This window comes from Strigops habroptila, chromosome Z (genome assembly GCF_004027225.2).
Source record: "Strigops habroptila isolate Jane chromosome Z, bStrHab1.2.pri, whole genome shotgun sequence".
Taxonomy (NCBI): domain Eukaryota; kingdom Metazoa; phylum Chordata; class Aves; order Psittaciformes; family Psittacidae; genus Strigops; species Strigops habroptila.
In genome coordinates, this window is record NC_044302.2 from 65,125,218 (window position 1) to 65,151,875 (window position 26,658).

The window sequence follows — 26,658 nt, forward strand, 5'->3', positions numbered from 1 at the left end:
CTGATCGAAGATGCAATGTGAAAAAGGTGTAGTAGCCTCTGACGATCATTAAATCTACAAAAGAAACCTGGTACACTGGGTGTTAATTACAGTAATTCAAGAAGTTTCTGGGAATACAGTTGCTTCTTTTTCATCTGGCTTGTACAATTAATGACTCAAGTTTTCTGTTACAAATCCTTAAATTGTTCTGCTGTCTCATGAACAAAAAGAAATGCCTTGGAGACAGTAGCAGAGTCTAGTTTTCCAAACTTCTTCAAATGCCTTCTGTGTCCTAAAGATACTACCTTTTCTGTGAGCTCTCTAAGGAGAGCTCATGACAGCAATTTCCTAGACATCCTGTACTTACTAATTTATAGAATGGTTAGTTTCAAATAAGGGTTTGAATTAACTGATGAGTCGCAGGTCTAAACTATTTATTTCATACTCATTGAAACCTGGAGCCCTAGAATTTAGTGACCTAGTTCACAGATATTTACCATGAACATAGTGCTTGTAATTGCAAGTCATGCATGGAATTATTGATTGCTCACAGTAACAAGTACTGTTCTAAATGCAAGTAGTGACACAGGATCAATTCTGTCTCTGTTCCTATCGCTGTTACAAATTTATATGCAAGTCACATTAAGAGTACTTTCATATTGTTTGGCTTTTTTTTTTTTTCCTTCCCTCGTCTTGGCTTTTCCTGAAGATCTCCTCACACTCCCACTGTAGTTCTTGCCTCTGACATTGACACACGCCTTTGAGGCTTGTCAGTGTAAAGCAGTGTGTGGTCCTGGAGTTGAGCCTTGCTCCCTTCATATGATTCATATGATTCTCAATCAGACACCAGTGAGCAATTACTCAAACTAGCCTCTCACACAGCAGTACCTGGAGACGTATATTTAAATGTTTTAATTATCTCAACGGGGATAAGGCATAGGAATTTTTGAGCAAGATAACCTGGCAAAATTGCCAAGGAACTGTAGATACTTTTCTGTAAGGAATCGCCTTCTTTTTTATGTGTCTATCATGCCAGGATGGCTAATGCATATTAGTTTCTTAAGAAGGGAAAGAAACTACCACTGCCTAGTTCATGAAAACAAAATGGGATACAGAAGCTAACCCAAAAATTGTGGATGACATATGAAATTTTATTTCTAGATATGAACTTAAGTACAAAGACCAGAAAGATTTTGGTTCTAGGTTGTCTCCGTGCAGAGTATATTAACAACAAATTACTATTTAATACAATAACATTAATTCTATCCATCCTGGATTAGGAGCAATTTAAAAATGGTTTGCTTGCCTAAGCCTTGGCTAAGAATGTGCTTGATCAGAGGCATCATCTCTGAAAGGGAAAACAAATAGGTCTTCCACTTATTCTCAACGCACCTGAATAGAGTAAAGGCACAGTCCTTCCCTATGTTTCAGAGTTTGTGCTCTTATGGTGTCGTAAAGGAAATGCACAAAGGATTCAAAGCAACTGATGCAAGCAAAAAGCTATGACGGCAGGAAAAAAAAAAAAAAGGAAGATAGTGAAATATGTTTTCCTTCTCTGAATTAAATGACCTTTATGTTTATAAAAGGATCTGAACCATATCCATATTCAGACATTTTCAGATAGTACATGCCTTTCCCGGCACACAGCCACTGGCTGCTGTGGGCCTTGCCTGCCTGTGACCGAGTGCTGAAACAAGTAGCTCGAAGAGGAGGCAGTAGGCAATCATCTGCAAACTTATCTCTACCAGTGGGAGTGGTATCTTTGTGTGTCTTGAAGCCATAATCTGAAGGATGTGAAAACTTCATCACCTTTACTGCTTTGAAAAATGCATCAAACTATACCATGTAATTCTACCTCAGCAAAGTGAAAAGTCATAAATACTTGAAATGTGTAACCAAGAACAATCTATATAATTATTTAGGAGCCCTGACGACTGTCATTAGCAATAATGATGATAAAATTAACAAGTAAAAACAGAAAAGGAGAATATGAGGGAAAACTTGCTAATCCTGAGGTATTTTAAATTGTTGAAGAGTTTTGTGTGCTATGGTAGAAGCTACATAAGATAATGCAATTAAAATTTGCCAAATAAAGGCATTCAGAAATGGACAGTAGAAGACAAAGCAGTTTGATATTGTCAGGAGGATGATGAGATTGTCTGTCGTCTAGCTGTAGTTTTCAAGATCTTCATTTGAGAAAGAAAGAAATTAAATAGAATTATGAACTCAAAATGTTTGTCTTGTTTTCTTTTTCAGCACAAATTGAAGTGATACCATGCAAAATTTGTGGTGATAAGTCCTCTGGAATACACTATGGAGTCATCACGTGTGAAGGATGCAAGGTATGAGATTTTAATACAATGTAGTCATGAACATCTGCATTAGCCTCAGGCAAGAGTGTACAATAATACAGTCTTACATGCTTTCATGCAGTGGTGCCAAAGGCTGTAAAGCCTCCTGCTGATATAGACGTGTTTCATACCTAACTTTACTAGTTGCTTTTCTTTTCATCAAATAGTCTTTGCAGTTAACTCCCCATTTGAAACATGAACTTATCACATCTAATGCAGTTTAACTGCTGATACAGACACTGACAACTGTAAGTCACACCTGTTCTACCTTAAATCAACTTGAGAAATGGATTTCTTGTTTCCTATACAACCTGTGCAGCATTAAAAGTTGGTGCAGTATCTCAGTTCAACATCTTAAAAGCTTGCAGGTGTCAGTTTGGTCCTATTTTATCCTCTTTGTATTCTCTGCAGGCAAATTGTAATCTTTGGGAGAAAAAATGCCTTACATTATGAGTAGTGTAAAAGGATCCTTTGTTTTCTTCCTTATAGGCTCCAGTGCAGGGCAATTGCTGGAAATTGGAGGTTAAAAAAACAAATGGGGAGGGAGGACAGGCAAAAAAACCCCTCCAGGATGCTTAGTCATATTAATGTATTGTCACAGGCATTATTTCAAATAACACAAATCAGACCCCAAGAGAAAAAAGGCTTCAGTTTTCAGCTCTAAAAATACTTTGTGATTTTATTATCTAAGGAGTTATATTATTACTTATGGAAAACCAGAATTTCATACTACATGTTGCTATTTCAGCTTTGATTGTAAATGTGAAACTATTAAGGTGGAGAGTCAGCAGCTCTAATTCTTCTACGTGGAAGCACACAAACTGTTACATTTGAAAGTGGGTGTATATTTGTAGAATGAAATAGCAAGTCTGTATTTACTTAATGCTTTACAAAATTTTAGAACATCTGAAAAACCTGAAAATTTGGGTGCAGTCATTCGCAAAAGAAACTTTTTAATGCCAACACATTGAGAAGCAATATATTGTGAAATGTCAGATTTGTTTCAGGAAAGTTAATGATTGTAAAAAGAACAATTCGCAGTGTGTCACTGCCTTAGTGTGACACTGGACTAAAAATAAGCATCATCTTATGATGATCACATGAAACAGGATTAGATTAATTGACCTGATACTTCAAAATATAGGCACAAAAGATACAGGAGAAAAATGCTTTAAACAGAAAAACAGCATCTTGTCTCAGTACTCAGTGCCTACAGAGCTGTTAGGGGTAGAGTCACCTGTAGATATGATTAAAGTTAATACTGGCCCTTGTTTGTGCCTCAAGAGGAGATGATACCCCTCAGCTCTGTATGTAGACTTCTTATTGAGATAAAGAGCTTCTCTCCCACTTACAATGCCTTTAAACCTATTGTTTTTGTGCCAGTTTTGCAGTATCAGATCTATTAGTCTAATCTGGTTTTGTAAGCCTGTTGTGAAAAAAGATGTCAGTTTTCACATTGGGTCCAATGGGAGGCATTGCAGTCTGTCAGAGTTCTCTTTTAAGGTAAGTGCTGTCTCAGGCAGCGCAACTCTGTTCTTCATTGCCCACCAATTAAATAACTATTTGTTCAGCCCACATACTAACTGGTCATTTCTGGTTTCTTTTGTCTGAATGCAATAGAAATCTGAATTAATTAAGAGGGTGGCCGTGTGTGGAAGAAGGAGGTGAGAACCACTCCACAAGCATGCACACACACTGAGCTAGGCACCTGACAGCTGCAGCGTTTCAGGGCACAGCGTCCAAGGATTGTACTGCCAGTGGCAGTGCTACAAACTTCAAGGGGCAAGAAATCCTTTAACTCTGTGTCCCTACATTAGCTATGTCGCTGCAAATGCATATTAGAAGTGCTTAAGGGGCATCTTAAATATTACTGCTGTTTCATGTGCATGCGTGCATAAGCTGAATAACCTGCTGGTCCCACTGAAGAAAACAGTGGCTCTGCCACTATCGTCACTGAAAGGGTGAAAATGGAAGACGGGTTTCCATCCCGTCTGTCTGTGTGGCTCCTGCTTTTGCTAAGAAGCCTTTTATCATCACTCCTGTCTGCAAAATATTTGCTATGAATTTTTTGTCATGATTTAGACAGTAATTTGCATGACCATTTACCTTTTCAGACTGACTGTCAGTGGTGAATAAACTGACTTGTTCAAGATGCAGAAAGACTTGTCGGTGTTGGGAATATTGCAAAACCTGTCATTAAGACCATAGCTCCTCAGTAATGAACTGCATCTTCCTTCCTCAAATGGAATTATTCTCAGTAAATATAGCCAATATTATATAACAATCCCCTAAAAAATGAAATGACAGTATTGTCTGTACTTTGTAAGACAACATTTAGATCTTATGTGGGAGAAAAAGAGTACAAAAGTCTTCACAGAAAAATGGATTACCTGCTGTAGATTAATTTTATTAGGTAACCCTTGATTTTTTCCTAAGAGGGGAAAAGAAGGAACAAACAAATTCTCCGGAGATTAAATTAACCTTAATGGGAAAAAGCAGCATTACAGGATAAGGCACAGTCAATACTAGATGGTTGTGTGGGTTTTTTTAACATTATTTAATTCATTTATTCTCTCAAATCCATACCCACTTAGGAGCTGCTAAAATCTAGACCTTTAAACCAGAAAATCCTTCATATGTCAAACCCAAAATTGACTGTAAAGTACTGCAAATAGAGCAGATATATCTGCAATTAGCATCCATTTAGCCTTAGACTCACCTCCACAGTTTTGGGAAAGTTTTGGCTAGCCAGGGTCGGGTAAGTCCCCACCAGATTTTTTCTGAGAGTGCCCCCTAAAGGACATCCATGTTCTCAAAAGTGCAAATCATAAAACTTAATCTAGATTTTGAATATACTATAACCGCTGATACAACCAGCACAGGCCAGATGAAGTGAGCCTCTTTGTGCTCAACCTCAGGAACTAGTACTGCTGGTGTTGCTTGGCGAGACACACCAAGTGGGACAACCTCTCCCTTGTTGTCACTGACAGACCACATCATCCTCATTGGGTTCAACAGGACTTGAGTGAGAATTCAGGACCACCTGTAGCAAGCAAATTGAGCCCTGTGACATTGTCATCTTGTTGCTTCCCCACTCTCACTCCTCCAAAACACACGGCTGCCACGTTTTCCATGCTTGCTATTACCACCTGTCAGCCTGTGCAATGATAACACAAGTCAGCTCTTCCTTTATGGCTCCATTCAGAGCTATTTGCAGAGCGTCCCAAATAGGCACAATCACTTTGGCATCACTCACTTCTGGTGACTAGTAGTCTGCAGTAATGATGCTTTCTGCCCTTTTTCTCCTTGTGGCTTCTTGCGGCAGCTAGACTGTCCTTCAGCTTTCCCACCACACAATTCTGCAGCTGCCTGTGTCTAAAGATGCCAAAATGGTCAAGAAACTTCTCTTCTTTGTTTCTTTCTCTCTCTGGACTTCCTGTTCCTCCCGTCCTTTATTTTACGGGAAATAAAAGAATATTATAAAATGCCTTCTGCCCCTTTCTTTCTTTCTCTAATCTTCACCTCCTGGTTTCATTTCTCTCTTGACACACCTGCTATTTCATGTCATTGCTACCAAAATGATACCTCCTGCAGTCATTCATAGCACCTGTGAGCTCATAAGGCCTTAGGTATAGGTTAACACTCCTTCTAGCCATCTGATCTTTAGCCAAATAGCCCAAAACTGGTCAGAAAAACCTTCTAGGAGATAGAATAACTACAAATTTTTACATAGATAAAATGATTAATGTTATATTCCATTCAAATGGAAAATGTCATTACTTTCTCATGGTAGTGTCTAAAGATGTTACTTTCTCCTTTGTGTGTTGGTTTTACTTGATACAGTCATTAAATCCTAGTGCTTTTGTGATCCTTGAATATGAATTACTTTTCACTCCTGAAGTGTATGGTCACTCCAGATCAGATCTGCATTTGCCAGCTCAAATTGAACAGCAGACTTCAGCTTCTAATGCTATGCATTTAGAAGCTGGTTATTACCAGTCTCTTTCATTAAAAGAAGAAAATAGTCAGAACTAGTACTTTAAAGTCATCTGTTTACAAATGCTAACAAGCTTTACCTCTACTAGGAGCAAGCCTTAGATGATACATGGTCATTATTGCACAATAAGAATGCGTTCTTTAACTGTAATTATTATTTGCATTTTAACAAAGTAGAATTACATTCTTTACAGAATAAAGCACAATTCTCCTTATTATAAGTAAATGTTCTTTAATTTCAGTATACAAGGCAAACACATCTGCAAAGCTATAGTATAAGTAGCATTGCACTAAATAAGAGTTTATTGTACTCATTTACATGGTTCTCTGTGTATGTGTATGTGTGTGTGTACATATATGCACATGGTAATACTCTGTCTCTTTTGCTCTCTTGCCCCTAGGGATTCTTTCGAAGGAGTCAGCAGAACAATGCTTCTTACTCCTGCCCAAGGCAGAGAAACTGTTTAATTGACAGAACCAACAGAAATCGTTGCCAACACTGCCGACTGCAGAAATGTCTCGCCCTGGGAATGTCTCGAGATGGTAAGGAGTCAGATTCCTGCTTCACGCCTAAACTCTTTGAAACTCTTCTTCTCTGCTGACTTACTTAAAGTCCCTGTAGATTTCTGAAAAAAAGAAAGAAGAGAAGCTCCTTGCTTTGTAATGCATACACTGTGAGACACATATCTTTGCCGTTCAGTTAACAAACGAGGCTATTTTCATGGGGAGGGTGGGGAAACGACAAAATGGAGAGCAGCATTAGTTTGGAACAGTCAGAAGTGAAAAGTGTCATTCTGATCAAAAGCACCAAAAGGGCACCTCTGGAGAGGTGGATTTATATTCCAGTTTATATAATCTCTTATATTAAACATTAACATTTATCTTAACGTTAAATATTAATGTGTGAAAGCATCCCTTTCCTTGAGATCTCTAAAGGTCCATGAGAGTAAGTAGGCAGTTAAGAAGAAATTTGTACGTTGATAGTGTTAGGGTTTTCTGTTTATTTTATTCAGAGCACTTGACCAAATATTTTGAATTGCTAAAAAAGTATTTATTTTACCCGTACATTGCCCTCTGTCCCTGTCTGGGTCTATAAAAGAAATGTTTCATAGTTTAACATTGAATTGGACACTACGCCAGAAAAAAGCTCCACAGTGTATCCAACAACAGTATCCTTTGGTCCTTGCAGAGCTCTGGTCTACCTTCCAAGTTGCGACGTGACAACACATGATGAGCAGGCTGAGAACATGCACCACACCAGAGGCTGCGGGCAGTGGGAGGCTTGGGCCAGGCTGTCCACAGCTGACCTACCCCAGCCACCACTGCTAGTGCAGGGGGGTTTCAGCTCACAGACACATCTTTTTTTAAATGGTCAGCAAGTATGAGAAGAAAATATTCTTTTATTGAAGGCAGGCTATATTAATTTCAATTGCCTAACAGCAGTTTTCTGTCTTGGAAACTTTACACAAAATGTGTCATTTGAAATTAACAGTCATTGATGGAGAAGTTACTCAAAGTGCTATTTCTTTCCACAGATTATAAACTTGTTCTAAATTTGGACTGTAATAGGTTTTTCCTACTTCAGTGTGCCTCATGTCTAACTGAAACAACTCTCAGAGGGTTCTCACAGTCTAGCCTTTAATCCGTGAAGCATTTTTGGTCCTAGCATGCAGCTTACTTGATGCCTTAGCTTCCAATTCCTCCCAGAGGAGATTGAAGTAGTAACATTTCAGTAATTTAACATCACATGCCTTCCTCCTAAAAGTAGTATCTGCCAATGATTTGAAGTATCATAGGAGCATTTTAATGTGACTGACAACAATGTCTTCCCAACCTATAATTCAGGGACCACTGCGTACAGACAAAGGGAGTGATTCTTCTGACAGCATCACTTTCTTGTCTAATTGTTTATGCAAGGGTGTTTATACTTAACAATTTTAAGAGCTCTTGCAAGTTTAAAATAGGCTGTGTGGATTTTTTTTTAACAGAGAAATTGAATGTGATTTTTACCTCTTAGCCATGTAACATTCATTTTTATCATGCAGAGGCAGAATGCTAATTGACAGCAGCTGGAGAATCCAATTAATGAATATATAATGAGAATAAACAGTGGGTGTTTGTTTTTATTACTGAAGCCTTAAATTTGGAGAAAATACACAGTTGCATTTTTCAAAATACAGTCATTGTATATTGTTAGTAAGAGTATGCAGTGCACTGTGGACTGATTCCAGGGGGAGGCTGTATTTGCATGAGCTAGCTTGCAGCCGGTGTGAAGGACCGAGAGTAAGTTGAGGTTGGCAACAAGAAATAAACCTCTTAGTGTAAAAAATGGCAAATAAATTGAAGAGGCTGCTATCTCCTTGTATTCTGGTACTGCCTTTTCATATTACACTCTTTCTTTTCTATTCTTTTTCCTGACTGAAGGTATTTCATATTCATCCACATGTGTAGACTCAGAATTTTCCCAAAGGCTATAGCTGAACTATGGGGTAGCAAAAATGACAGCAAAGCCCATCCTGTGCTAAGAAATTTGATGATTCTGAATTCATTCTAATTACAGATGGACTAGAAATACTCAGTGTTGGAAAATACACCTCTTAATACATAGAAATTAGTATTTCCAAAGCAATGTCCTCTTATCTGTGCTCTGATACATTCTGATGAATTATTTGGTTTAGAGTACAATTTTAGAGCCTTCATTTGTTGAAGAGCACAATTAACAACTAACTCTGCTCTGATATTCCAAGATGTATCCCGGTACAAAGTCAGCATTAAGAGAGAGATGGAGAGCGAGATAATCAGCTATGTCACACTGCATATGCAGGCTGTGGATTTACTCCTCCTAGTTCCACAGCAATCAGCCTGTAATTTTTGTAAATTTCAACCTCAATGTAATGAACCCTGTTCCTGGGAATAGTGTGCACTCTGATGTTTTCCTCCCTTTCTCATCAGAAGAAATGCATGGATTTGTGCATGGAGATTATGTAAACTGATTGTGTAAATCCCTGAGACTTTCCTCTGTGGAAAAGATTACATTCATTTGTGCTTCTAATCTGTTATTTTCCTCTAGGTTCTAACTCTAACGTGTAAGATTTTTTAATTTTTTTTTTTAAAGTGCGAAGCTAACACCGCGTTGAAAGGATGTGATAATAAGGCTTTAGGGCTTGTTTTCATCCAGAGTACTAATCCTGTTAGTGCACTGTTTAAAGGTTTGTGGAAAGTTGGTAAATCACATGGGATATGAACCTACAGACTGTACATTTCATACAGCTCTGGGTTGTTGCTTAATGAACAGAGATGTAAAAGGATGCATGGTCTTTTTAACATTCACAGTAGGGAGTTGCTTGACTGAGGTCCTCCTGTCAAATAGGAATCATTGTCATCGCCTTGTAAATCCAAGCGCACAATAGTTTTTCCTTTGTGAGATGCACATGATGCAAAGCTTTGCATCCTCTCTCATTTACACAGGAAAATGACAAGTTTCCACAGCAAAAGTAAGGCTGCAAGTGAATATCAAAAGAGTGGTGGGATTGAGGAGAATCAAGAAAAATGAAAGATGACAATGGTTTGCATTGTACTTTGCTTTTCAGCTGTGAAGTTTGGAAGAATGTCCAAAAAGCAGAGGGATAGCTTGTATGCTGAAGTGCAGAAGCACCAGCAGCGACTGCAGGAACAACGGCAGCAGCAGAGCAGTGAGGCAGAAGCCCTCGCCAGGGTTTACAGCAACAGCATCAGCAATGGCTTGAGCAACCTGAATAATGAAACTGGCAGCACCTACTCAAATGGGCACGTCATCGACCTGCCGAAGTCTGAGGGTTATTATAATGTGGATTCTACCCAGCCTTCCCCAGACCAGTCTGGGTTAGACATGACTGGAATCAAACAGATCAAGCAGGAACCTATCTATGACCTCACCTCTGTACCAAACTTGTTTACCTATAGCTCTTTCAACAATGGGCAATTAGCTCCGGGGATATCCATGAGTGAAATAGGTAAGGAAAATTCTTATTCCTCTAATGTAATGTGTACGTATATAAATTACATTTATAAATTACATTGCAATACTGTCTTTAATACTTTAATAAAGTATTATATAGGCATTCCATACACAGGTACACAATAATTACATGTTCACACATGTCTGTATGCGCACACACATACAGGGAGTAAAGGAAAGAAAATCAGTCTGGCAGTAATCAACACAGTACCAGGGCAGTTTTGGTTTTGCCAAAATCTGCAAATTATGCAGTTTGTTAAACTCAGCAGTTCATGTTCTGTTTATGAATTAGGAGCATCAAAGCAGGTGATGAATCAATCAGAACCAAGTGATAATTAGTAGTGGGAAGCTTGTTTCAAATGAGCTCATTACTAGCAGGGTTAAATGATCTCTTCAGCCAGCTTGTCAACTCCCAGAATTCCCTTGGAAGCTAATTCTAGGGTATTTACTGTCAAAAAGCACCAGCTTGCTACTTCTGGTGCATGGATATATATGCAGAGCAGGATCACTGAATTCATGAGGTGCACAAACTCTGAATGCAGTTGCGTGGATAACCCTTGTTCCTCTGCCTTCGAGAACCTGTACCTTGATTTCTTCTGAAAAGTTGCAAAGAAACCTCTGTGAAACAAGACAGTTTGAAAGGCAACAGATTTCTGTTCATCTAATGTCTCTAGTCGTACCTCTTCAACACAATTGGAATTACTACTTCTATTATAAAGAAATAACATGAGAGAAGATTGTCATCCTAATTAGGTATTTCCCACCTCAACAAGTGAAGTATGCTGAGTCAGTTGTGGTTGAGAATATAATCAAAGGGTAACACTTCATTAATGCAATTTAATTAAAAAGAAAGACAGAGGGAAGAAAAGAAAAAGATGGTATTCAACAGCACCAGTAACAAATTAATTAATGTCACATCATAAAAACCATCTATAATTCTGGCCTGGCCTTGCTACCTCATGGATGTACACTGAGATGTGTAAATTTATATGTGTACTCAGACCCACCAAGGGCCCTGGAGATGTGGCATGCACTCAATATATATTGCAGAAAGGGTGTATGAAATGGTTACTGTTGGATAAAAAAAAATAAAGGCACAGCTAGAATCTGTAGCATGTTTTCTACCCGTGGATGCTCATATGCAGGAAGCTGTGTAACAAATTGTGTACTTTAATTGCAAATTGCATTGGAGCAAGTTATGCTTTTCTGCCCCTCTGTTTAGTGGGACATGTTTTGTTATCTCGTTTGGCCTAGGCTGCTGTCCAGTAAAGTCCTACACTCCCAGTTTAGCAGTACAGAGGATTAGTAAGCTTTCCTCTCAGCTGGTATGGCCATATGCATATTACTCACATGTGGCTTGTGCAAACCTCAGTTCTCAACAGTGGTTCACAGTACTCCAGCTATGAGAGAGATAATTTTAAGCCATAAGAACTGTTTTCCTAGAGCACCCTGTATCAAAGGGAGATGTTCCTAGAGAGATTCAGAGCATGTACCAGAAATACGACAATTCTGATAGCCCATGAATTAGGGTTCGTGTATAGTTGCAGAAGTGAGCCCAAAGAGAGAATATGGCCACGGGACTATATCCTTAGTGGCTAAAGGATCCCACTGAAGTCAATGGGATCTTTTGACTCACAGAGCTTTAGAGAATCATTGAACTTTTATCTCTTGCAGGATCACTTAGAAATAATGCATCCTTAAACAGTCACCTTTTTTTTGTCCTCTCCAAGTCCTAAACCATACAGCCTTAAACACACCCCACATTTCTCAGTCGTTCATCCTCTTGTGTCATACGGCCAGTGTTTCCATTCTGGGACACACAAAGCAGGAAAAAACACAGAGCACAGAGCGCAGGACATAGCAAAGGGCCTGTCTCTGAGCTGGCAGCAAAATTCAGGTGTTGGGAGTTACTTCTCTTCCTTTTGAAATTGGAACTGGGGCTCCTAAATTGCCAGGATTTTACCCAACTACTACTGTATGTCATTTGTGGCACCCGCAGCAAAGAGGTAAGGGTGTTAGTGAGAGATAATGTAGTATAATGTGTTAGCTGACACAATTGAAAAAATGGAAGAGATGTACCGTAACATATTTGGATTAATGTACAGATAAGTTATATTTTCAGTGTTTAAAAACAAACAGAAAATGCCTCTTAATACCACAGTGGATTGTTGGGCCATCTATAATTATGCAGTCTTGCAGTGAAAGCAGGAAAACTCCAAGCACTAGGATGCATTGATTTCATATTTCAATGTTCTTAAATTTCACGATAGCAGTGTTATCTTACTCACTCCAGTGAAATTTAGGAATAAGTTCAACTCATGTTAAATAGAAGGTACTGCCTTAACTGTTAGATGAAATAATAGAGAATACATAGGCGATGGATCAGTGCAGGATAGCATTGATCCTCATGCCTAACAGAAATTTCTTTATACTACCTTGTCTAGTGATACACTGAACCATTGCCTAAAGTATCCTGACCATGTTAGTTCTTTTCCTCACTGAAGACTTCCTATCAGATCAAAATTTCCCATTTTAGTTTTCTTCTCATCTTTATATTCTTGATACACATCTGGGGTTTTTTTTAAGCACAGCGTCACTTGCCACTTGCCTGATCTTGAGTGCAACCCTCTTATTTTTTTCCTCATAAATGAATGCATGAGACTCCTTCCATCCTTAAGCTCCTAAAAGTTGCTGTAAGCTATCCAAGGGACAGACTTCTTCACAGGCAGACCAGAATCAAAGCAGTCTTTGCAGCTTCTGCATCACATACCAACTAATATCCAGTTCACTTATTCCTTCAGTGTTATTAATTTGCTTGTTTCCCACTCACTTCTCTCCTGTATAGGGCAGTTTTTACTAAGATACCTCTAACAGAACATTTCCAAGTTTAAATCTCATTTTCTCTTTCTTATTTTTCTAACATTTTAAGTCCTGTTACATTATGTCTCAGTCCTCACTGATGCTTTGTGACTTCTTTCAATTTAGATTTACCCCTTCATTTAATTAGCATGCTGTGAACCCACTCTTTCAGATTATTAATGAAAATGTTAAATGCCTGTAAAACAAGTTCTAACAATGGTCCCTGCTGCATTTGACTAAGCAACTTACTGCAATTGCCTAAATTACTTCAGTATTTACTGTTTGCTTGCTATACAACAATAAGGTTCTCTGAAAAATCCAAATAACAAGTCTTCATTTGCCTGTCAGTTTGATTCAGTTATAAAAGTAATATTTTGTAAGGTAATTTATGACATAATTTACACATCATTTACATTTTTTTAATCACATGTTAATTTTCTTATCCACCAAAAAGGAATCAAAATGGTCAGGCCTACTTTGATCTTTAACAGTTCCGTGCTTCAGTGTGAATGTGAAAGTGCTCTTTTTCCTGAACATATCTTCATCTACAGTAGACTTTGTAGTGGAAATGGAAATTGTTCAACTTAACAGTCTTGAAATTTTACACAGCAAATGTTTCAACACATAGTATTAGAATGGCACAGTAAGCAAAATATACCTTATCCTGTATTGCATGCTTACTGGTATCTGTAAATACTGTACCAGGAAATAGGTGCAGGAGGAAGAGCTGCTGACAAATTGAAGTTCTGTAGGGCTCCTTCACACATATTTCGTACTAATATTCCTCCAAATGTGTTGAATAGCCCAGGGCACAACTGCATGATGTCTGATCACTATGAGAAGCACGATAGGTAATGTCTCCTATGGAAGAGAGGGCTAACTATAAGGAAAGAGCAGTTTCATACACAGAGACAAATTTCTCTCATCTAACTTCCAGGGCTTACAATGGATGAAAGTTGAATAAAATCAGGTAGTTCCCCATTAGGCTGAACGGCGCCTCAGGCTCAGCCCACATCACTACTCTATTTCCTGTAATAAAAAGAAACTCAAAGCATAATGAAATCAGTCCAAACCTTGTAAATAAGTATACAGGAGCAGAGCCTTAGCTTAGCATCATCTGCATTTCCAGGCCATCTCCTTTTTCCCTTAAGGGAGGTATTTTTGTCCTTAACTCAAGGCATCTTACTGGACACTTGATCTGGGTTGGTAGCAGGGTGGGCAGAGAACAAAGTAGATCAGATACTGCAATCAGATGAGTTGGGCAGGGTCTTTCTCTACCTGTCCTGCTGTCCACGGGTGGCATCACCCAGGTGTGTCCCACCAGCCAACAATGCTGCCAGCACAGGAGATATCCATCGCCTGAGGGTACATGCTGCCAGGGACCCTGTGGCACGGTTCTGTTTCTGACCAGCGTGCCATGTGCACATCTGGGAAGGCAGAAATTCCCTCAAAGTGTGGGGTGAAATCCACTTGTCATGTCAAAAGCAAGAATTTGGTAATTTGCAGAACAGCTTTTTCCTCGCAGAGACAGTTACAGAGGTCAGATGGTGTGTGGGAAATCCTAAAGGGAGAAGGGAGCTCCATTTCCTGACCTGGTAGCCCCATAAAGGAATGACAATGCTTGCTCCCAAGTGTGATTTTAAATTAGCAGGTATTAAAGGCTTATTTTTAGACTTGGTCAAATTAAAGACCATCTCGTTTAAATATATGTGCCTAATATTATCTGTCACTGAACTGAGCATTGCATTTTCCTCACAAAACACGTGGCTCAGATCATGGACTCTGAAAGTTAATGGAAAGGTTGAAATGCAGTTGAGATCACCAGCCTATGATTTCCTAAAGATGAGAAAAAATAATTAGCAAACACTGTTGTGAAGAAAACAGGTTGGTTAAGGATTCACTGCAGGTCAGATTAAAGAGTGCCCTAGAGTTTTGTGTATTTAGATAGTCAATAAGGCATTACTAGAGCATACAGGAGGTTACATATGCCAGCCTCTATAGTAACAGAAAGTGTTATTTATGTATACTTACATGGCATTTCTTCAACATCAGTGCTTGAAAAAGAAGCTTACATTTCTACAAAAATTAAAGTGAAGTACTAAGAAAGGTTGGTAAGCCCAATCTTCCCTTTCCTCAGTGCCTCTGACCCTGCTCTGCAGTGTGTATCTTAAGGTGAGCAATAGCTCACTAGGGCAGCTGCATGGTGAGAATTGGAGGAGGTATCACCTTCCCTGCTCACCAAAACCACCATAAAACACAGCTCTTTTAACCCTGACACATTGACAGGAAAATTACAGTAAAGCAAAACCTTCAAAATGTTTTAAAGAGTGGCTCAGGATGGGTATATAAAGAAAAGCTCCCTTGGTAACTTAAAATGACATCTTGTGCATATCTAAACCTTAGTTTAGCTGGGTTCATACGTTTATCTCAGAACCCACAGCGAACAACTTTATACACTGTAAAGTTATTAAATTTCCATTGCTGCAATATTGTACAAGCAGGATCTTAGCATTTAGTTCTCTCATTATCCCGTCCTAGGTGGAGATCTTCACCTGGAAACATTCTCATGTCCCTTCAAATATACTTGAAAGTCAGTCCCACACCTTCCTTCTTTCGGTAGAAATCTTTCCATTAACTTTAGAAGAGTGCGATTTAATCCTCCATGTTTATTCTGCTCATGGATGCCCATAGCTTGTTGCATATGCAATATATAAACCAGCATCAGCCTGATGTCTTAAAAAGTATGCTCTGCCTTGCTGTTGAAAGTTGTAAAAGCACTTCTCCAGTGTAGTAAGCATTTTTAATTATTATTCTTTAACTCCTTTCTCTGTATCTCTAGGATTTGTTCCCAGCGCCAAATCAGCATTAAGAGGCAGCTTACTGAACGTATATTGGTCAGTTAGATGTGGTCTGGGAGAGACCAAGGGACCCTCTAGGGACCGTCACATTCAAAATGCAGTGAACTCTCTAAAAGCCGTACCTATGGTGACATTAACGTCTATGTTGACGTTCCCTTTACAAGGCCACTGCTCACCATACGGTGAAGCAGAAATGATAGGTTCGTGGCTGTAGTACTGCGTAATGTTTTTCTCCTCTTTTTGTAAGCCATAGTTTAATAGCTCTCCTGCCAAGGTGATCGTCAGAAGTTTTCAGGGCAGGTGTCTACAGCCTTACAGCTCTACTTCAGCAGAACAATGTTGCCATCTAGCGAGCAATTAAAAATGTGCAGCATGTGCATTTCGCTTGGATACCTTTAGGGCACTGTGTCATACCGTCATTACCCATTTAAAGGTGACAATCAGAATAAATTAATATTTCATTTCTGTACTCATTTCAGCTCATGTGACAAAACTTAGAACTTCTGCTCTTTTTTTCTCCCTTATAGTACACTCGAGAACAGAGAACGGCAAGATTTAAAACTAATTTGACAGCACTACTCAGTTAGGAAACACTTCAACTTCATAAAAAACGGACAGAAAAGTGGCGGAATAAATTAGAGTATTATGATGCTGAAGCATTCTAGCTGAACTGATGTTGGAGTGAAAGATGCTTTCTTATAACTGTGGATTCTGATTTCATTAAGCATATATTTAGAAGTTAATTTAACCAATAAAATCAACAAATAATTTGGCAGAAATGTTGAGTAAAATATAATATTTTTGAAAGTTTGTGAAATTTACTACTTTTATCTTTTCCCACCTCCAAATTATTAATCTCTCTTTGATTGTAAATTTAGACCAAGCCCAGACAAATCACAGCAATATATAAAGGTTTTAATGAGTTTATGTTGCCCAACCCAGTAGCTTAAATTATCCAAATGTTCATAAATAACTGATTATGTTATATTTTACTAAGTGCATATTTTAGCACTTACTGATTTAAGAAGACTTAGGGAGAGCACAGTTTGTGTTATAACTCTTGATGTAGATTTAGAAAATAAAGACAGTTTTCTAGAAGGTACTATATTTAGGCACCAGTTTTTCCACCCTGTGATTTTTAAATCACTGAGCATCCTCACAGTAACTGCAGTGGACTTTGAATCAGTCACATGTTGGTACTGGCAGTCCTTAATACAAATTATAGCAGCTCAATAAGCATGATGCAATGTGCTTTTTTGACTCTAGTTCAAATTTATACAGTAAAGCAATTAATTAAAACTATTTGAAAATTAAGTAGGTAGCCTAAAAATATACCAAAGACTGGGTTTTTCTGCAAATTATAAAGCTTTTTCGCTATTTCTGAAAGCAATTTGACTTCTCATTCAGTTAAGTCTCTCCATATGTCAAATGCAGGCCAACTACTAATGCCACAATAATTTTACGAATCATGACCATTGGCAGTATTACTAGCTGGGGTTTCATCACGGTACAGACCATGCACTACACGCTGCAGAAAAGACCATTTAAGTATTATCCTTTATGTTTATTGTGTGGATAAGTGTTGCAAGTGGGAATGCAATCAAGAGCTCTGTTCACAGAGAGTTGAAGTTTAATTACTTCTGACATATGATGCATGTTTTCAAGAAAATAAAATTTTCTACTGACCGTGTTTTTCTGCAGGACCCAAGACACTGGGGTCTCAGCTTAACTGTGCTCATGATTATTTCCACAATATAAGTAGCTGGATTAAGCAATGAAATTAATAAAATCAGTGACGTCTTTTAACCGAGGTTGAGGATGGGGAACATTTTGTGATATTTTATTCTGTCTTACTTAGTTTTCAGATTGCTTTACAAATTAATTACAAAGATGCATTCAAATTTAATCTATAGTTTACATTTCTAAAGCATGATAATATAGTTCTTTAAAGCAGTTACATTTCTAATCCATTAAAGCAAGTATATAAAATTCCTCCTTTACCAAAAGATACGAATTTTTCTTGCATAACCAACCTTGACAAAATATGTTCATTCTACTGAGAATCCAAAAAGCAGTTAGAAAGCAACCATTTGTAGCAGTCAAAATATGCAAAATACTATATCATACATCCCATATATTACCATATATCAATCATGACAATCTTCTCAGGAATGACGCTGTGCTATGAATATTGTCAGATTAGAAATCACGCAAAAAGATCTATGTAAAGCTAATGTTATAATGAGTACTGAGGCTTGTTGCTGCCGCCAGCTGTAGGAATAGCCATTTGGTTGATTCCCTGTGGTAGGCTTCACAGCAGCAGTGTCAATAGCAGAAGAAACGGTAACTGGCTTTCTGCAAGAAACCCTCAAAAAGAGAAGGCCAGAGCAGTTGCCAGAGTATGGAGGGCCTGGGACATGTGAAGGATGCTGTCTTGCAGGGTTGTGTCTCACACACAACCCGCGAGGAGGCAAAAATAGCGCTGCAGAAGACAATGAAGAGGGCAAGGCAGTGACGATTTAGAAATCACTATAGTATATGGAAGTGGCATACTATCTGCAAAAATTGTTGTGAATTAGTAGTGATACGTTGCTTACTTCCTTATCTGAGCAATCCTTTTATCTCAATGTCAATACTCCCTGTCCTTAATGTTTGTGTATGTTGCTTCTGGGTAGTCAGCACTGACAATATGCATACTTACCTTGTGCTTCCTGAGAGCTTAATCTGGCGTCCATACTGTATTTCTTTGTCATCCTGGACATTGTTCGACCGTTCTTTAATCCACAGGCACATGGAAGCCAACAGAGGGGTTTTTTTTCTTTTCCAGTACATATGCAACGTCCTAAATTTGACTTCCTGAGGCCATAGTTCACTTTTCTTTAGACTGTGTGCCTTCTGTCTGGCAGATTTCATCACTCACTTCATACTTTTCACTGTTTTTCACCTTATTCTTGAGAATAATGTAATTCTGCTTGTTACACAGTTTGTGATGTTGTTTCCAGCTGTATAAGTAATGATATCTTTCTTCAGTCCATTCAGTTTTGATATTTTATTTCATAGAACAGCAGCAATTCTTTTATACAAGAGTGAAAAGATATGAGAAAAAGTTGGAGTGGAACACACGGGAAAGGCACATGGATGTGTTTAGTGGAAAAATACAATGCAACAAGACATAGGCCTCAGAAAAATTCTGAAACTGATTATCAGAACATAGTTTTTATAGTGCAGTAGTGTTGCAGGGATGAAAGTCACATATAAACTGCAATAGTTAAAGCAAGATATTAAGGCATGGAGCACTGTCTTGTGTTCCTTTATGACTGCATGGACGTTTTTTTCTTGTGATCAGTGAAATGTCTGGTATTGCTTATGATAACCAAATTGTTTCACTTTCTGACAATATACACTGATACCACTTTCATCCACCTCAGATGCCATACTACAGGAAAATAGAACCATCATAGAATGTTTTGTCGTTACTTTGCAAAGCATTTCATTACCTAAATTGCTTAAAATCTTTACACAAATCTAAATGTAAGCCTGTGACAGTGAAAGAAGTGCTAAAATGTATGTCTAACCTCTCCCAGCCTTTTGCAGACTCTGACAGGGAAAACCCTTCCAACCCTAGTTTAAAACCCATAATATTCCAATTGTTCCATGCATATTTCTAGGTTTCATAGTGAACAATATCCACTCCAAGCAATGTTTGCTTAATTGTAGTAAATGAAACCACATTCTTGCTTCAGAAGAGTCTTGGTTTAAATATAAAGATCTCTTTGTGTAAGCTGTGCTGGAAGAACTTAGGAAAGAGCTCATCTCAATAAATTTGTGATAATTATATGGTGCCTGTAGAGTCCATGTCCCGTAAGCTCTAGCGATTGCCATGGTTAGTGCTTTTGCTGCCAGCTAAATGATTTCTAATTAGTTCAAAGTACACGTTTTTACTAAATTGGCTGAGACCCAGCAAAAGTATTATTAAGTGGAGACCTTTAAAGCATTTATAAAGATCCTCTAGGATTTAACAGAATACTAGGTCTATCCTCTAGGTTCTTTCAGATTAGGACCTCATTCAATTGTGTTGTCATTTCTTGAAATTTATTCGCACTTTTTTGAAAGCAAATGAAACTGATTTATTTCGAAAGGAGAGAGAGGAAATACAGAATTCACACGCATAACATTGACTCAGTGTGCAATCTGTTCCTGACAGTAGCATTCAATAACTTGAACACAAGGGAGGGTTATTCCTGAACTAAATTCAAGCGCTTCTAGTCTCATATGAGTGTTTCATATCATCTTCCTAGGCTGCATATTGCGTAGTGTTACAAATTTATTAAACAAATGGGGATTATGAAACTTGTCAGTCTATCTGTAACAGTTTTTGAAAGGGACATCTTTTGTGCATTATGGTATTGAGAATGCCAGGGACAGATGAAAAATGGGAAGAGGTTTTTACAACTACTTTTAGGAAAAAGTGCTCCCACTTTTCTGCAAAAAAAAGTTCATATTTTTCAGCCAGTTCATTTAAAAGAATTGGGACCTATTATTCGTGTTTGGCAGCAACCACAAGACATACTTTTGCTTTGTTACCTGCACCAGTGCCTCTACTACTAAGAATTTATTGAGCTAATCAGTATGATGAAACCAATTTGCAAAACTTTTCATTTTGCAGTCATATTACCCTTGAATTAGGATACAGAAGAGTGTTGATCTGATACTAGCTTGGCATTATTTGGGTCCTAGAACAGAGATTTTATTTAGAATGTTTAGCTGGAGTTTTCAAAGTTATATGAACTGATATGCATGCTTACAGCAGCCGGACAAAGCTGTGGTATTATTGCTGCATTAATTCAAAGTGGATCCCTGTGAGAGCTCAATTTAGGATATAAGCTGAGATGAGCTCTTAGCTACTCAACTGGATCCTAAGGGTAAGTGGCAAATTAAAAATTCATTATTCATTTTAATTGAGGATGATTATCAGTGTTTTAGGAGGCACACTTCAAAGTTCTTTAGTTCCCAGTGCAAAACAAGGGAATGCTGAGAAAAACTGGAGTCTCTCCTGAGAGAGAGACAAATGAAAGAACTAAAGAGCCTGTAGGAAACAGACACTGCCAAATAGTGTGGATAATTTCCACTTAGAAGGCCAAATTCACAGCTGGTGAATGCTTTGTGCAGTCCATGGAGTTATTACTCCCATCCCCACCAGCATTGTGCTTGACCCCAAGTTGGAGTTTTTTCCTCAGTATTGTAGTTTGAGATCTCCGAATGTTACAAGGAGTTGGTGAAAAAGGCAGGACTGACTCATCAGCTGGCGATAGACCCCTGCAGGTCTGTGCTATGCTGATTTATACTATCTAGGTTGCAATGTTCAGTTTTCTGTATGTACTTAGGATTTTAGCAGCTCCTAACCCACTGGTGCAATACATGTTTGGGTTATCATAACCTTTGGAGAGTGCCTTTCGTGAGGTGTCTACTGAAATCTAAAAAAAGAAATTACAGTAGGCAGAAAAAAAAGTGAAGAAAAAAAAAAGAAAAAAGAAGAAGAGCTCAGCAAAGTAGCCAAAACTGGAAACAGAAAAGGTCATTTGCTGTTCTGGAAGTTGTGAGCTGCATTTCCAAGTTTGTGTGAGAGGTATATAGCTTGTGCACTGTTGTTCTTCCCTAGCAACATATGCTTTTGGCTTGTTTTGCTGATGGAATAAGGCTTTTGCAGACTTGCTGTCTGACCAGTCTTTCTGTCAGGACCATCCAAACACTTATTTATCTACTGTCCAGCTTCAGCGAAGGGAAGCAGAATCTCAGCCACTGGGGCTTCAACAGGCTTTACAAAAGAGGCTACCTGCAGGTGATGGAGAAAGACAACCTTAAGGAAAAGCAGAAGATATAACCCTAAGCTCATGTTCACCCCAAAAGATGGTGGTTGCTGGCCAGTTGGCCTGAGCACACCAGCCCCTCGCACATGTTCGTGGTGCCCTTACCCAGCCAAACACAGTGGATGGGAGGTCAGAGAGGGAACAGGAAGCAGTGTTTGACATGTCTGTAGGAAACTAGGGTGGGTTTGTTGCACTAATTGTGGTATAGCTTACTTCACTGTTCACCAGGCCATCCTCAAATCTTTTTGTTCTCTCTGTAGATCTAGGTAGGCCAGGCTAAATTTAAAGCCATTTCTTCTGCTAAAACAGCATTAATCTCTCGTGGCCCTCTTCATCCCTATCTTGTCTATGTTTTATATTCCACATCTCACCCTCCAGATGCTGCTTTTTCCTGAGAGCTTCATTTAATTCTGTTAACACCAGTGAGATCCCTAGTCATGCTTCAGGACAGTTCTCATCAATACTTGCATGTGGCCTCTTTCAGATACTGGCCTCAACAGCCTTGTTTGTAACCACTGAGTCATGAGTTCAGGAGCACATGTCATAGATCTTTTATTTATCCTGTTACCGTGCTCCCTTTCACGTTGTACAGCTTTTATTTCACCCACCGTAAGTTTTACTTTTTTTTTTGCTACATCTAGTTATAGGCGTTAAGGCAATCTTGTCTGACAAGCTGTATGTCACAGACCGCAAAATTACATACATGCACACAGTATTTCATTCAAGCAATCCACAATTTTTTCTCTTAATGGGAATAAACCTTTTTGACAGATAATCCTTCAGCTTCCTGATACATACTTTTCAGCTAGTTCTGGACATCCCCTTCTATGCATTTGATTTTTTTTTTTACACTGCTACATTCCAAAATCCCAATTAATTTATCTCCCCATATAGCTGGCACCTTTTGGAGCCCCACCAGCAGTACCTGAGCTGCTGCGACAGAAAGGGCAGCGTTGCCACCAGCAGGGTATGGAGGCCAGCCCAACCTCTCAGCTTTCTGCTCTCTGGCCATGCCAACCAACAATATCTAGGTTTCCTTGTCACCCCTAAGAATGGACAAGACTTTACAGCTAGAATACTGACCCATTATAGAAAACCAGACAGATATATTCAGGACAGAAATGAAATATAAACGGTCATACCAGGATATGCCTTTTTTGAGTATTTCTGATTTTTCAAGACCCCATATTGGTTATAACTATTGGCTGTTTTCCTGAGTATGTTGTTTCTGGTTTATCTCTTTGGAAGCAAATAGTTTTTTATAGAAACATACTTTTCTAATGAAACATAGCATTTGTATAAAAAGTGTCCGTTTTTCTATGAAAATTTTCAAGGTACCAATACTAAGAAATCTTCAAACTTAGAAGCAAGCTACCATCTCATGTAAATGTTTCCATGTCACAGTGCATGCTGGAGTTCAGACCCTGGTAACATGTTATTGCCCGTGGACCATGTTTCCCAGGTAGAGTCAATCTTGAGGATATGCTGTGGCTTCCAGGTTCCACATGGTATCATGTGATATGAAGTGATCATGATGCATGTTAGGAGATATTGCCCTAATATAATAAACCCAGGATGTAGACAGGAGGAGTGAAACACCTAGGTCTACGTTTGTGTTTACATACTACAGCAGATGAGATTTACAACTGCTCCAGTTTACATCTGTAATTATAATGCTGGTGGTGTACTATCATGCAAGCTCAGTAATTCTTTTGGTTGGAATCATTAATTTGCACTCAGCAGCTGCAGCAGTTTGTGCTTGTAAAAGAAAGTGTTGCAGACTTTGATTCTCACACCTAAGTAGCCAACATCATCTCTTTTGTTTTCCTTTTCATAATGCAAGCCTTGCAAACCTGCAGTAAATTACACAAAATGGAAACTGACAACATTTCAAGCAGAAATGCAGTTCACATTGAGGTGACAAAAGTGGAGTTGTCTTTTATAGTTCTCGCAGCACATCCAAATCAGGATTCCTAGTTGTGTCTGTGCAGCTTCCAGTGTAAGGGGATCCTTGAAATCTCTGGCCCAAGATTTTTGAAAACAAAACAAACAACAATCAAGATTTGATGCTTGGAGTAGCTGTGGTGGACTCTGGTAGCCTGGAGAACAGGAGGGACATTGCTGTTGAGCATCACCCCAGCAGAGTACCTCCATAGGATTAAGGCCGTAGCCTCTGCAGCAAGGCAATAGCTCTCTGTCTCACTGTAAGAAGCTGTTTGCTTTTTTTCCTCATTTACCCTTTCTTTCTAGTTCTACTAAGAGAATTAATCTGCTGAACTCAGTTGCCAGCAGTGCTTCAGAGCTGCCAGGTCTCACAGAAATGTATCGTTTTTGTACAGCACAGTAACTGTGCCATGTGACAGGACAGTTTACATTAGATGTCAGTACATTCTTCCCAGTGATTTAGGAACCTCTTTCTGCATGGGATTTCTGAGATCTGTGCTGATTCCGACTTCAAAAGTGAAAAGATGCAAAAGTGAAAAAAATTTGAAAATTACAGAAAAAAAGGCTATGGTCTTTGAAACCCTATGAGAGTGATGCTCTTTGCTCTGCCTGCATTGGATCTTCTGTTGCTGGACCATCTGAGAAGACAAGACAAGCTCATACTTTGTTAATTTTTGCATCATATCAATCAGCTCTGCATACTCAGTGTATGCTACATTTGCATAAAACTCCTTCCAGTGACTCCACTGTTGAGCGTAAGCAAGCAGCCTTCTCTGCTGCCTGTGCTGAATGAGCAGGCTGCTCCTCCCCTGAGACCCAGTGTACCCTTTCCATCACACACTCAGCCTTGCCTAGCCTGCGGTGCAAGAGTTTCAAGTCTGTCTTGCACCTGATTCCTCTTTGGATATAAGCATTCAGAGCTGCTGCTTGCTGTGATTACCCTAAGCCTTCACACATCTAAATGGATTTTAATGTCAGCTCAACATAAGCACAAGTACACAAGGAAAATATGTATAGGGGTAAAACACAGGATGCCATCCCTACAAAACCCTAAAGAGTTTGTAAGCTCTTTGTCCTACGGAAAATACATAAATGGTAGGAAAAGGAGTGGAGCTGAGGATCTTTGCAGTTATGTAGAGCTGCTAATCAAGTGTATTTTGAGGTCAGTGAAATGGTTTTATTTTCAGATTGTTAGCATCAAGTCACCTTACCTGATTCAAAATCTGCCTATGCAGTAATATTAAAGTATGTGAGGTATTTCTTCATGTCAAGATTTTGAAGAGTTCCAGCTTCTGTAACAAATGGTATGGCTAGGAGACCTGGGCTAGGAAGCATTAGAAAGAAAAAGACCATCCGGTGGGTACAGAGAGGAAAATCCTTCACCATTCAGGCGGCAGAATTGTAATACGAGTTGAACTCGTACTTCTTTCACTGGTATTTTAGATACAAGGCCTAAATGTTCCTATACCCATACCTCAGTTCTGTCTGGTTAAAGCCTTCCAGGAATATAAGTGACAAAACCTATAGCTTGAGCTTAACTTGTGCAGTCAGGTTTACTTTGTCTAAGGATGTTTCTAGAAAGATGATATTGTTAAAACCGTACTTTAAATAGAACAGTAGGGGGCTTAACATCTGAAATTCAATCTTCCTAAAAAAGATGGGTGTTATTTCCTTGTCTTAAGGAAATGAAAATAAATCTTTGTCAATACTTTAAAAAATATCTGTTTAAATACATCATCCATTTATTCCACCATGCTCATTTATGTGGTTTCACTGTAAAATGCAACAGCTTACCATCATGGGTTAACACTTGCATCCAACATTCCATAAAAGAACAATGGATAGATCCCTGCATATTACGAGCATATGCTTTTACTTATTTTATGCTTGAGCCAATTTTCTCATCAGGAAACCTAAAGATAGTGTTGACCTTTAAAGGGGTACCTGTAAAGATTGAATTGAGCAGGTTTTATTGTTCCTACAAAAACCTGGAACTCTTTTGTGTTTTCTTCAGCACCTTTGCATTGAGTCTCAGCTTATTAGCTGTGACAGTAGCACAGACATCTCTCCTTTAAATAACACTCCTATAGCAGTGATTTCAGGGAGCATATACATGTTTACATTCATTTTTCAGCTTTCCTTCTTGCTGATGTTTTAAAATTCAGTCAACGTTTGGCCAAAGAAACAGTTAGTTTGGTACTCCAAGCACCAGATCCACCTACTGTTAATCTTGAGGATGTGAATGAGTAAATGATGACATTCTTAGTTCTTTCTACTTCCCATGCTCAGGTTTGGCTAATGCATTGTCAATGTCCCTTCTTTTTTGACAAACACATTTTCTGTGAAATGCCAGTTCTGCCACAAGGGCTTCTCAGTTCAGTTCTGTGGCTTCTACTTTGTTCTGTTTTTTGAAAGGGGTTCATCTTAAGCAATGTCTTCAGGCTGAAGCACTGAGCTTCACTAGATATATAGGTGTCAAAGCTGAAAAATAAGAAATCATCACATTTCTATAGCATGTTTTATCAGGACATTTCAACTTCTAGTACTAATGAATTCATGTTGGAATTTTTTGTAAAAATCTTTTTAATCCACTCGAGTGGCTTTAAGGGCAAAGATCTACTTCAAAATACTTCCCCGAGAGGTTTACTTTTCATTTCAGTGGGATCTCAGGCCAGCACTGAATGTTTCCCTTCGCCCTTGCATCCTGCATTCCATGTTAGGCAGTAGTTTCTAAGGCTGCAATTTGAGAATAATAATAACTTAATCCCGTATGTGAAATCTATTCCCTCCATCTCTCCCTCAAGGCC

At 38.7% G+C, this 26,658-nt stretch overlaps 1 protein-coding gene across 1 annotated transcript in view; it reads left to right on the top strand.

The window, feature by feature from the left end:
* The window catches only part of RORB (RAR related orphan receptor B), a 133,808-nt gene that overhangs the window by 94,380 nt on the left and 12,770 nt on the right, over positions 1–26,658 (top strand). The window contains exons 2-4 of the mRNA XM_030470437.2: positions 2,236–2,321; positions 6,728–6,869; positions 9,917–10,318. Of these exons, the coding sequence (XP_030326297.1) occupies positions 2,236–2,321; positions 6,728–6,869; positions 9,917–10,318 (630 nt within the window). The remainder of the gene's footprint in view (positions 1–2,235; positions 2,322–6,727; positions 6,870–9,916; positions 10,319–26,658) is intronic.